The sequence below is a fragment of the Phalacrocorax aristotelis genome, chromosome 1 (genome assembly GCF_949628215.1).
Source record: "Phalacrocorax aristotelis chromosome 1, bGulAri2.1, whole genome shotgun sequence".
NCBI lineage: Eukaryota > Metazoa > Chordata > Aves > Suliformes > Phalacrocoracidae > Phalacrocorax > Phalacrocorax aristotelis.
This window is the reverse complement of record NC_134276.1, coordinates 31687282-31700010: the sequence shown is the minus strand read 5'-3', so window position 1 is coordinate 31700010 and position 12729 is coordinate 31687282. Positions and strand designations below refer to the sequence as shown.

General features: G+C 40.3%; 1 protein-coding gene across 2 annotated transcripts in view; it reads left to right on the top strand.

Moving 5' to 3' along the window:
• The window catches only part of ITM2B (integral membrane protein 2B), a 28065-nt gene extending 15336 nt beyond the window's left edge, over positions 1 to 12729 (top strand). Inside the window, exons 2-6 of one of the 2 annotated variants that reach the window (XM_075086935.1) lie at positions 2276 to 2404; positions 4522 to 4728; positions 6754 to 6864; positions 10574 to 10724; positions 11999 to 12729. In XM_075086935.1, coding sequence (XP_074943036.1) covers positions 2276 to 2404; positions 4522 to 4728; positions 6754 to 6864; positions 10574 to 10724; positions 11999 to 12087 — 687 coding nt within the window. In that variant the 3' untranslated portion in view covers positions 12088 to 12729. The remainder of the gene's footprint in view (positions 1 to 2275; positions 2405 to 4521; positions 4729 to 6753; positions 6865 to 10573; positions 10725 to 11998) is intronic. The other variant, XM_075086936.1, reaches the window with a different exon arrangement.

Genomic DNA, 12729 nt, shown 5'->3' with positions numbered 1-12729 from the left:
GAGTTAAAGAAAAGGGAGGAAATAAAAGCAACTCTGGGAAGGAATAAAGATACTCTTTACATTCTTCACTAGGGAATATTTTGGCATTGCATCCCCGAGCCAGTTTGCTATCTGTTTTTCCGACATTAACCTAAACCAGTTTAAGTGACAGCTATTTTAAGAAATTTCAATTGGGTGTCCTTTATGTGTTGAAGTATCTAGGGAAATAGTTACCTAACAATACGGGGCAACATAAAAATCCTTGTTTTACCTGATTCAGGTTTATAATTGAGATGATTTATAGAAGAATCCACACTGATTCTTAACCTGACCTGGAAGTTAATTAGATTACCATGGGTATTATGTTCTATTCTCAGTCTTTGCAAACAGCCAGGTTAAAAACCACGCAGCTAGTAATCCTGTAATTCTTCATGCTGAATTCCTTAAATAATTAGTAAGGTAAAAACTTAGAAGTTGTTGGTTGTCTTTTCATTCTGCTTTTTCAGTCCACAGCAACTGTTTTCTAGCCACTCCCACTTTGCCTTATAATATATCCCAGAAATGTTGGTTGGAAGGGGTCTCTGGAGGTCATGTGGTCCATCCTCCCTTTAGAAAGAGGATGGTTGCCAAAGCAAGATCAGCCATGGCTTTGCCTAGTTGAGTCTTGAAAACCTCCAAAGAGGAGATTTCACAACCTGATTTACTGGGGCAGTTTGCAAGGTAACATAAAACAAAATTTGTGAAATACCTTTGGAATTCAACTCTAAATATTTTTGAATCAGATTTTGGCAACTGTTTCCTGGCAAAGAAGCTGCATTGCCACTTCTGTATGAAAGATAATTATAGTGTACCGTAAAGGTGGGTTTCACATCACCTAATTTTAGCTCATATGAATTAGGTACCTCGTTTGTTAACCAGGGAATCTCCCTCTATAATCAGTGTAAAGAAGTCCCTCCAAAAGACTACTTCTCCCTCTCAGAGATGGCTGGGGTGAATCATTCTCAGGAAGAGCCTCTTTTTCTCCACCATTTACAGGTTGGGTCCCGTTTCCATTTAGTGTCGGACTTTCTTAGATGGCTTTGGCCACATGAGGGGCATTCCTTCACTACTGGACCAAGGCAGCATGCAGACGACACCCACAACTTTGTTCAGTGGGAAATCGTTTAATTAGTAAATACTGCAAAAAACCCTACGAGGCAGAACACTGACTGACAACCATAGCTATCAGTGGCTTCTCAAGTGCTTCTTTCATGCTCCTCCTCCACTTTCTGGTTTGGGGTTTCTTGTTTATTTGGCCGTAATATTTTCATCTTGGTCGTCATGCTACCCTGTTGGGGTTTTTTTTTGGGTTTGGTTGCAAAGGGGTAACGAATTGCTTTGTATTTATTTGAATTCTGATATTTTCCCAGGATTATCATGGCTTGGAAGAAGGTGACTCAAGGGTGGGGGGTTTTTTTGGTTGGTTCTTTTTGGGGTTGGCTTTTTTTTGGGGGGATTTGAGTTATGCAAACACTTGGGGGAGGAAAGAGCATTGTGATGCGGCTGATAAAGAAGGGATTTTGCAAGAAGTAGTTTATTGCTTAGGATGCCTGTGGGGACTGCATGGTTATGCAAACTAGTGCCCCAAAGGGGAAACATCCTGTCATTCCTTGAGCATAACATGCACAGCAGATAGAGTGAGGCATTGCCAACACTGTCTTAGAGCAGAAAACTTGCTTAACTACAACTTACAAAGCATCTTTTTTTCATTCTCACTCTTATTTTTCTGCCAGCGAAGAGGTGGTAAAGCCTCTTTCTTCCTGATGGAACAACATGGAAAATTATATATTTTGCTGTTCTTACTGCCTTTGATCTTTTGTTGATGCTTCAGGTTCACTTAAGTTGCATATACCAAGATAAAAAAGAATCTGACCTTTATGAATTGACTTCCTGACTCTGCTTTTGTTGCATGGAGGTTGCCTGAGAACGGATATTTTTCTGTCTGCAATCTGTAAAGTGGCTTACTGTGTGTTATTAGGTATCTCGGGAGATTTTGTTATAATTTTGTCTTCCTTGAGGCTTAAGTCTGCTGATTTAGTCAGTTAACAGTGATCGTTAGTACAAGTTTTCCTAAACCTCAACTGAAATAGATCTGTTTTAAACTTTACCAAATAAAATACGTTTCCAAACAAGTGCGGTAAAGTGCGTATAGCCTTTTCTGATGGATGCAGTGTTTGTACTTGCTGGGCCTGAACTCTCTGCTCTCATATATGTCTTTGGAACAGTGTGTTGAAGGTCTTTCTCCGATGCATTGCAGGACCCTGAGGATGCTGTGCCTGTCGGGCAGAGGAGGGCCTGGTGTTGGTGCATGTGCTTTGGATTGGCCTTTATGCTGGCTGGTGTGATCCTGGGCGGTGCCTATCTCTACAAATATTTTGCATTCCAGGTAAGTCAAATACATTTTGTTGTGGGAGAGTTGTGTTTCTCTCTGTTACACCTTACATTTAGAAGAGGGAAGAGGAGCAACAGACTAAATCAAATAGCCTTTCTACTTTTTTTCTTTCCAAAACTTCAGCTTTTCTAAAGACAAAGTGTATGGCCTGCCCTGAAGTTACCTTGCAGCAGAGGAGGGCAGGAGCAAAGCTGGCAAATGAAAGGGAGCAGCACTTTTTGAAAACCTTACTTTGCAGAGAAAGGATTATATCTAAATAGGACTTGAGTTTAGGAACCCCAGTGGTGCCCCAGATTTTCACCTGCTCTCTCTCCTGTTTTGCAGTGCCAAATACTGGAGGTGCCTTAACCCCTTGAATGCCTCCTTGTTTGACCCCAGATTTCCTAGATGCACGCAGTACTGCTAAAGCACAGGGAAGGGACTGCTTGTCAAAGCAGCGCAGTGACTCTCCTCCTTCCTAACCTCCACAGGGATAAGAAATACAGGCCTGCAGGGGACTTGAGTAAAGCACAGTCAACGTGGGTAAACATGCTCTGTCAAGTCTAATCCACGCTGACAAGATTAGACTTCTGACAAAATGTATTTTCAGTCTTTAACAAATGGCACCGCTGCAAGAGGAGCCCTGTGAAGGCAGTGGTGCCAGGGAAGCACAGTGTTTACCTGAAACATGGGAGATTCAAGTTAAATATTGTCTTCCTCGGGGGGAATTGTCACTGGGCAATGCTGGATGTGCTGGGCTGTTGCCCATGTGGTGCGAGCACACCCTTCCGCCGTCAGAAACTGCCGGGGTTGCAAGATTCACAGGGTCAGAAAGGGAGAGTATAACCAAAATGTGAATCCTTCTAGCCCACTGGTTAGTGCGTATAATTATAAGGTAGAAATTCTGTGTTCTTGCCCCTGCTACCAGGATTATTCCACCACCCCCACCACCCCCATTTTAGTAGCTGCTAATGTAGAAGGCAAAGTGATTAAACATGAGAAATTCTAGCTAAACTTGCAGTTTATAGTTTCTGGTTACCACGTTAACCTAATTTACAAGGGAGTAGTAGTGTTGCAAATGATGTTTAAACAGCATAGCATATCTTGGTGGATTAACAAGCTCAGAGTAGCAGAAGGCCTGCTATATTACTAACGCATGCTTCATCTGTGCTTAGCACTGCGGTGCTCCACCTTTCACATGCCAGCTAGCTGAAATGGAAAGTGTTTTAACTGAAACCTGTGGTACTTTTTTATGAGTCAGATCTGGGTTGAAGGAAACACTCAGGGATTGAGCTAACGTTGCACTGAAGACATGTTTTCAAGGTAAAACTGTAAAATTGATGACCTGTGCATATGCATAAGTTGTATGTTTCTAAAACTATCTGACCTATAAATTTGGTATATGACCATCTCTGATTCAGGACTTTATTTTACACTTCTCTTAGGTAACCTACCATGTGTACTGTGATGGGCGCAGATTGGTTGTTTTAAATTCTTCTTATTATCTTTTTGTCTTTTACAACTTTTCAAAACAAAAAATAATTTATTTTAGAAATGGACTTTCAAAACTTCTGAAGCCTTGCAAAACTAAGCAACTTCACAGAATAACTGAGGTTGGATGGAAACTCTTGAAGTCACCTGGTCCAAGCCTCTGCTGCAAGCAGGACCAAACACAGAGTTAGATTTGTTTTTCAAAGGTGGTTTGGATGATCAGATTCAATGTCTGAAATTGTAATTACTGACTGCAGTTAAATAATAATTTAATAAAAATAATAATAATATGCATGCATATAGATGTAGGAACTTCATTGTCTTTCTAAAAATAAGATGCAATGTGCCACAGATAATGGATGCAAAATAGCAGACTAGAATTTAAGAACCTGCTTTTGGGATCCTGTTTTCCTTGAATTCAAGGGAAGGGCTCCCTCTGGGTTCAGTACAATCAAGGTTTTACCCATGGTCCTGCTGCAGATAGCAACTGGCTCCTACTCTGGTGTATGAATCAAATTAAAGGGAAAATATTTCACCTAGTCTAATGAGTTTTTCTTCTTCACAGTGCTTTGAGAATACTAGTTTTAAACTTCTAACAAGGCTACTGACGTTTTTGTTGCTGGGTTGTTTTCTGTTTTTAGCAGGGTGGCGTGTATTTCTGTGGAATAAAGTACATTGAAGACGGCTTAAGTTTACCTGAGCCTGGGGCAGAGGCTCAGAGTGCCCGCTACCACACGATTGAGCAAAATATTCAGATCCTGGAGGAGGAAGATGTTGAGTTTATCAGTGTGCCAGTCCCTGAGTTTGCTGATAGTGATCCTGCTGATATCGTCCATGACTTCCACCGGGTAAGAAATATTTCTGAGGAAGTTGAAAGCATTTAAAACTTGAAAAATGTTCCCCCTCAGTCATCCTGATAAATGTACTCCCCAATTATTGTGGTGGGGAACGTGGAGGGTGGAGGAGGCAGCAGAAACATTTTGATCAGCAGCAGGCTGCAAGCAATTATTAACCGGGCATACAAAGTACAGCGTTATACAATCATCATGAGGTAGTTTGTAAACCACCATTTGCAAATACGGTTCTGTTTTTAGAAATGGAAAAAATCTTAGAGCTATTTCCTTTCCTTAGTATGAGAAGTAAAGAGAATATAGTCCTTGCTGTGTTAAGTCCACCGAGCCAGAATTTGACCAACTGCTGTGGTGCCGAGGGAAGTTTAGAAAGGGCTGTCATGGCTTTGACCTCGGCTTGCAGTGGTTGGTTGTGTCTGATGACACTAGGTATGTTCAAGCACCCCCAGAGGTTGCATAGCTGAAAAACCCCAAAGCAGCAGCAGAAAGGGAAGGAAGCGACCAGCTGACCAGCTGTGGAAGAGAACTCGTTTTCCAGATGCTGTAGGAAGCCAAGCAGAAGCTCAGTTTTCCTTGTGCACCACAGGCTACTGTGATTCCTAAAGGCAGTGAACCAGGGTACCAAGGCACTTTTAGCTGTTTCTTCCTTTTTTTGTAGAAACAACTTTGATTGATAAGAATCGTGGTAATAAATTTTTAGTAAGGCAGTTGACAGGCCTGCAGCTCTCGGTGTTAATGACAGAGCTGTAAAACAATTAGAAGCCCTTCTTTTCTGTATCAGCCTGATGGAAGCTGTCTGATGGCAATGAAATGTTCTGCAGCTGGTTTTCAGGAAGCTAAATTTCTGTGAACATTTGAAGACTACTTTGAACAGCTTTTTTAAGCAAGGCTGAAAAAGAAGAATAGGGAAGCGTCCTATTTTTTTATGCAAACTTTAGAGTTTCAAGTTTTCCAGGGAAACTGAGTGCTATCTATCAAATATTCATAACCAGATTTGGAGGAAAACATGGCTTGCTAGAGCTATGTAATTTAAAAATATTCCTGAATATATTTAGGGAACTTCTGTTAAGAGTTAGAGCAAAGCCTCTAAAGAGGGAAAACCAGGGAAAAAAAGGCAGTATGTAAGAAGTGAATAAGAACAATATAGTATTAGAAATTTACTTTTTCATTTAATGGGTTAAAGGCTTTGCTGTAAAGGTCAGTGCAAAGATCATCTGCCACAGGCACAGCACTACTCACGTGTAATGAGATTAGTTGCACTGATGATTGTTGTCCTGGTACTATTTGGACTGTTGAGCTCTTGGAGCCCAGTATTTTATATAGGTCCGCAGCCTTAGAGCTTTCAGCAGTTTGAGATAATGTCTTCTTTAGCAAGAACATATGCAGTAAAACACAGCTCAGTGAACAGAGCTATAGGATATATCAGGATAATTCCCTGGGGTTTTATATCTCTTGTTTTATCAAATACTGGCAAATATTGCATTTCAGGTACTGTAAAGATAATAATTCAGCTGTGAATAATCATTAACACTTCAAGTCAGTAGTATTTTTGAAAGTAAAAGGATTTTTGTTGTGTTCTCTGTAACAGTATTTTTTTCCTTCTATATTTTGTTCTTACCAGCAGCTTTTTGCCTTTACACTATAATGAAATATAAAAGCATGGAGATCAGAGCAAGATTTTTGCCCTGTTGTTTCAAAATGCAGGCACTAGGAATAAATGAATACTGTTCTTGATTCCCTAGCAGCTCAGATGCACCTTTGTAATTTCATTACTGTAGTGCATTTGAGCTACTTATCGCCTGCTGCCTTGCACAAATCCCTGTCATATATTTCAACTGTCATCAAGGCTGCCTTTTATTTCTGCATCTACCTACCCTCAAATTGGAGTTTGTTGGCCAGACTTTATAGTGAATAAAACAATAATTTGAAGTACAACACGAGGCAATAGGAGTTTAGCAAAGTCTGTATGTGAACTTCCTGATGTTCTTGTTATTTTGACTAAAATAAATATTTCCTCAACAGAGACTCACTGCCTATCTTGACCTTAGCCTGGATAAGTGCTATGTGATTCCTCTGAACACTTCAGTTGTTATGCCACCTAAAAATTTCCTGGAGCTGCTCATCAACATCAAGGTATGGTTAAATCATTAAGTAATTTGTTCTTAAGACAGGGAAAAAGGAGAATTTCCCTCCCTGCCCACTCAGAACTCTGACATTCCCACAGGTGCATGTGTTAGAAAGTTAACTGGTCACTGGAGATCTTTGTGAAGAGAGAAGAGAGTCTATAACCTTCTTAGTTAATCAGCTACAATCACAAAGGAATTATTAATTCAGAAGGCGGCAAACAAACCTGATTTTGTTCTTCGATGTTACAAATTTGGCTGACGAAATAGCGTGAATGTAGTGTACCTACAGTCTTTGATAGTAGTCTATGTGTTTTTTAATTTATAATCCATTGTGACTAAACTTTCCATAAAGCATGTATGCACTGGACTAAAACTGGTTAGCTGAGAGGCTCGAAGCAGATACACTGGGAAATCCTTTTAACACGGGCACTGTTTAAAGCATAGGTCCCTAGGGTTGGCCCCTACTTTGAACTGAGCCAGTGGCCTGGGGGGTATGTACGTGAGGTATGTCGGATCTGCTGTGTGTCCTCAGGCAAATCAGATGTGGCAGTACCTATGATGGACTAGTGCTGCATGCGAGTTCATGAGGCTTCCAGCAGCAATATCAATGGATCTTCCTACTTCCAGGCAGGTTTTGTAGGAGTGATCAGCATTCAGATTGTATGATTAGCAAAGGCCATTTAAGCAAGAGGGTTTTTAGTATAGCCAGATTCCTGGTTCTGCGAGCACCAGACCTTCAGAACAAGATTCGTTGCCCTTAACAGCAAGGACCATGGAAAGGACTGAGATACCACAATCGCTGATTGAACATGAGTTTTCAGGGTAATGTTGTGGGAGCTCCTAATCACTTCCCAGCAGGGTTTGATAATTGAACGCTACTGCCGGGCTTGTGGTGCTGGTGCTGTCTGGCTTGTTGCCACCACGGGGACACGCTGTTCTGTTAGTAGTAGTAACTGGGTGAAACGTAATGGCCTGTGAAATTGAGGAGGCCAAAGTAGATAATCTTACTAATTTAATATGAATCATCTTTATCTTTTTTGGTAACTCTTACATATGTATGCTTTTAATGCAGATCTAAATAATATTTACCTTGTTTTCCAGCTTTCTGGTTTCTTTGCAGAACAGCAAAACACTCTGGGTGGGAGAGAGGTGATAAGCTAACTTATGTCTAGGATTTGGGGAGAGTTTTAAATTTTATTTTTACTGGGCTTCGTAACTTTAGAATTGTTGATATAATCTTTGGGTTTGCATCTTTCAAACAAGGCTTTGGAATTAGGACTCCAGGAACAATTTTAGCCATTTCTGAGTGGTTCATGTATATAAAAAAATTTAATGCGAAAAACGACTTCACAAGTAAGTCCTTTGCTGCTTTTTTGCTGCCTATTTTGAGACTGGCTATTTAACCACACTTTCATTTCCTGTACATAAGGATGAGGTGGTGTTTGTAAAACTCAGTGACCCCATATTTTTTTACTTTGTGTATACTGTTTTGTTTCCATTTTTAGTTCACACAAATTCCATTATTAAAATCTGCAAATTTCCTAGTTTGTCATTAGTACTAAATCAAATATGCTTGGTTTACAAGTAAGAGGATAACCAGGCATCACACATTTAATTGAAAGTCTGTGCAAAAGCAAACCATTTTGGTCATTGTCCCCAACAGTGAGTGCCCTAATTTTATGAGACATCTGTTTAATTCTCCTTGTATTAAAAAAAAGCTGTGGGCATTTGTTGTCTCAGAAAATCAGGCTAAACATTTTGTAACTGAAATTTGGGAAACTATTCTGCGGATGCACAAAGTGAGTAAATTTCTGGTCATTCTGCAGTCGCGCTGGTTGCTCAAGGGAAAAAATGTGTGAAATTAAAGTGCTTGTTTTGTTAAAATGAGCTCCAAATACATGCAGAGGGGGTTTTATGAAAATGAAAGTGCTCTGGGCTGTTTTTTTTTTTTTTTTTTAAAAAACCCATAACTTTAGCCTAAAACCCCACATTTCTATATATTGATACTGCTTGCTTGAATATGCAGGCAGTGAAAGGCCTCCTTTCCTTGGGAAACAAGGCTGAAACCCAGGTATATATGTTGGTCCACCTCATTCCCGTTGTTGAGCCAACTGGCCAATTTTAACCAAATCCGATGCACAAGACGTCTCAAAAGATGAGGATAAGTGCGTCTATGCTGGATACCAGTGCTGGGTAATTGCTCCTGCAGCAGCTGGGCAGAGGAGATTCCTGCTCTGAGCTCCCCCTCCTCTTGTGACCCCAAGGAGGGCTAAGAAGGCCAGGTCCAGGGGGTGGTCCGGGAGGTCCCAGGAGGTCCTGCGGTTTGGACGTCATGAGCCCAGGAGTGACCTTGCAGGCTGCCCCAGGTCCTCAGCACCAGTGCTCACTCTGCCAGTGCCCTGCACTGCAGCTTTGCTCTGGGGCTCCCTTTGGGCTCTCCCCTGAAATTTGAGAGACCAGGGTTAAGATACAGTAATTTACAGTAATTTAATTTCTAAATAATGAGTGGGATAATTTGGGAGTGTGAAGTCTTCCAAATTCTTACTTAATGAAAACAAACTTGCTGTTGTTTTCCTCATAGTACACGCTGAAGAATATTTTCTTAATTTTAAGTGAGTTTTACACAGTCGTTTCTTTACTGAAAAGAATAGCATTTAATCAGCTTCTCAACATGTCGCTTGGACTGAAAAGACAGTCTTGTTTTGCAACGGAAATGTCAAGTTGTTCATTGTCAATAAAAAATATACTGGTCTTTCACCACAGAAGCTGAATTTGTTTCCATAATAAGTGATCATTTTATTTTTAGAAAGCAAGCAACACTTTCTCTACTGCCCACACTAACAGGATTTCATAAATGAAGTAATATTTCAAAAAAGTTGATGATTATTTACCAGTGGCAGTATTAGGAAATTGGCTGATAGCTAAGTATGTGCATCTTCAGCTGTGTACAGTGAGGTGTGCATGGAGCTGGATTCCTTCATCATTTCAGCTGTGGCAAAGTAGCACTGAAGGGACTAGAAAAGGCTTGGGAAGCCTTCGCGTGTCGTCACGGCTCTTCCCTTTCTCAGTGTATTGCCTTAAAACACCCGATATAACACTATGGCTTTCTAATACCTTTCCATATAAACATCTGTGGGAGTTGCCTAATAACTTATGGGGCTAGATGGTCTTGTCTTGCATTTGGCTTGAGAGTTGCGACCCGCGCTGTGAATGTGTTCAAGGCTTCCCAAACCCCACGGGCTGCAGCTGGGGTATAGTGCAGCTAGTGTGCTACATCAGCAAGAGTATCTCCATGTAGAGCATGCTTCTGCCAGCTCCTATTCGGGAGGAGTTCCCACTGAGGTCTGTCGGGCTGTTGTTAATTAAGTGAAAACTCTGAATGATAAGCGCAGGACTGATCTGTGACAGTGGGTGTTCCTGGAAGGAAACACTTCTACTCTGCTAAAGATTGACGTTACTGTAGCAGGAGTGCGGTGGACGTATGCATCAGTGGAAGTTTCGTGACCCTTTTGAATATAATTGTTACATGTTTCTGTAGTGCAATGCAGTCCTCTTTGCACATGTAGAATAAAATTCTATGGGTACTACATATTTCAAAATAATTCAAAGAAGATATGTTGCACCCGTGTTAAAGAAACACATTGCAAAGTGTTTCATGTGTGCTTAGACCGGGAAGAGATGGCTTTTGACGGAGCTGTTACATTTTTGTTCGACAGGCTGGAACATATTTGCCACAGTCCTATTTGATTCATGAACAGATGATTGTTACTGATCGCATTGAAAATGTGGATCAGCTGGGATTCTTTATTTACCGCCTCTGCCGTGGCAAGGAAACCTATAAACTACAGCGCAAAGAAGCCATGAAAGGTAAACGTTCCTCCTGCGATCTTTTGTGTTGGCAGAAAGTTCAGTGCTGCTTGAGTTCAATAAATAGGCTTGATTGTGTTGAAAGGAATGACTCTTATTGAAGTCAAGGGTTGCTTATTGCAGTAACTGTCTCTGTGGGCTTAAGGACGTCTGGTATTTTCTGTGTAGGTATGGAAATAAGTAATTTTGTTTTGAAAAAGTCCTCAAGGCCACAGTGTGCTAGGAGCTGCTGGAGTGTGCGTGTATGCATGGGTATGTTTTCTGGAGTTCAGGCTTTTACTGATGCTTTTCTTTAATCTTGTTTCTTGGCCCACCCCCCCACCCCCCCCAAGCAAAAAAAACCCTTCAATATATGAGAAGCCATAGCCTTCTAGTCCAGGTACGGAATTGCAGGTTCTTCTTGTCATCAACGCCCTCTACAAATTAGTCCGTGTCTTCCTATTTGCATCAGTGACTTGTGGATAAAGGGTTGTTTTCATAGGAGAGTTGTAGCACTTGGTACTCCTTCATGGACATTATTTTAAAAAAACCATTTGGAAGAGTCTTGACAAGCTATTAAATACTGCTGTAAGATTTTCACTCAGATCTTACTCAGGGTTGCTTTTTTTTTTATTTAAAAACTGATGTGCAAGTGCACGCTGAAGCGGTTTAATTGCTTTAGTTATATTGTTGGACCTGACTGCTTGGGAAAACAAGGAAAAGAAGTGCATTTTATCAAAATAATTTAGAACAGTGTTTAAAAATGAAAAGGTCTTAATAGCAAAATCCAATTCAAAATTCAGTACGTTGGACCTGTGGTAATGAATGACTATAGGGTGGCAGTGAGCATTAGTTTGGCTCAAATTGGGTTAAATTTTTTCTCTGATTCCAATATGTTGTTGTTTAAACACTACTAGTCCACTCTTTTTGCCTACAGCAGTTTATTCCTTTGCTGTTCCCTCTCTCACGTCCCCACAAGCGTTTTTACAGACCCACAGGGAGGGAGATCGGGAACTGATCTGGGTTAAAACTAGCCAGTGGGAGGTTTTGGCAGGTTGGTTTTAACTAAACCAGTACTAAGATTTGGTTAACCACACCTTCAGAATCATTGCCCGCTTATTGGTTTTCTAAATACGATGTGTGCCTATGTGTGTTTCCTCTGAGAGGGGGATCGAAGAGGGGTAGTTCTGATTGCTGGTGACATCTTACTATAACAAATGTAAAACTGTTAAGTCTCTGATGTACCTCATCCCCTCTTCTGTTTACCCTCCGTTGTTCTTTACCAACACAAACAGGAATTCAGAAGCGTGAAGCCGCCAATTGCCGAAAGATTCGACACTTTGAGAACAGGTTTGCTATGGAGACGCTCATCTGTGAACAGTAATGAGGAATATTACCGTTACAGGAGACTTAAAAAATACAGTATGACCCCACCCTTTGTATTGTGTGCAGTGATTATTTTTTAAAATCTTCTTTTATGTAAGTAGTGGACAGGGCTTTATTGCTGAACACCTTCCATGCTTTTCATCTCATGATACGTGTAAAATCAGTATGTTTTAGGTTTTTTTTCCTTATTTTCAGGTGTGGTGTTCTTCTTATATTTGAATAGCAATTGTATAAAGACTTAGTTGTTAGTGCATTTCATGTGATGAATATTGAATACTAGGAAGAAGAGCAAGTCTTTGAAATATCCACCGGTTTTTAATGAAGTAAAATTGAAAAGAATTATTAATGTACAAATGGACTGCAAGAGCTACTTCTAACTGTAATATTACCTGCTATATAGTTTGTTACAGCATATAGACAAACCTGTATTTGACTGTTCCTAATAAAGTGCAATTTGTTTTGTTTTTAAAATATTGTCATATTTACCTTTTTAGATTGATTTCTGACTTGATGCTTTAAAATGGCAAGTGTTTGCTGTAACAATCTTTTAGAAAATTGAGAAGTAACTTATGTTACTAACTTGTATATAATCCATGTATGTGCAATGGAAAATAAACCTTATAAACCTGTTTGTCTAAAA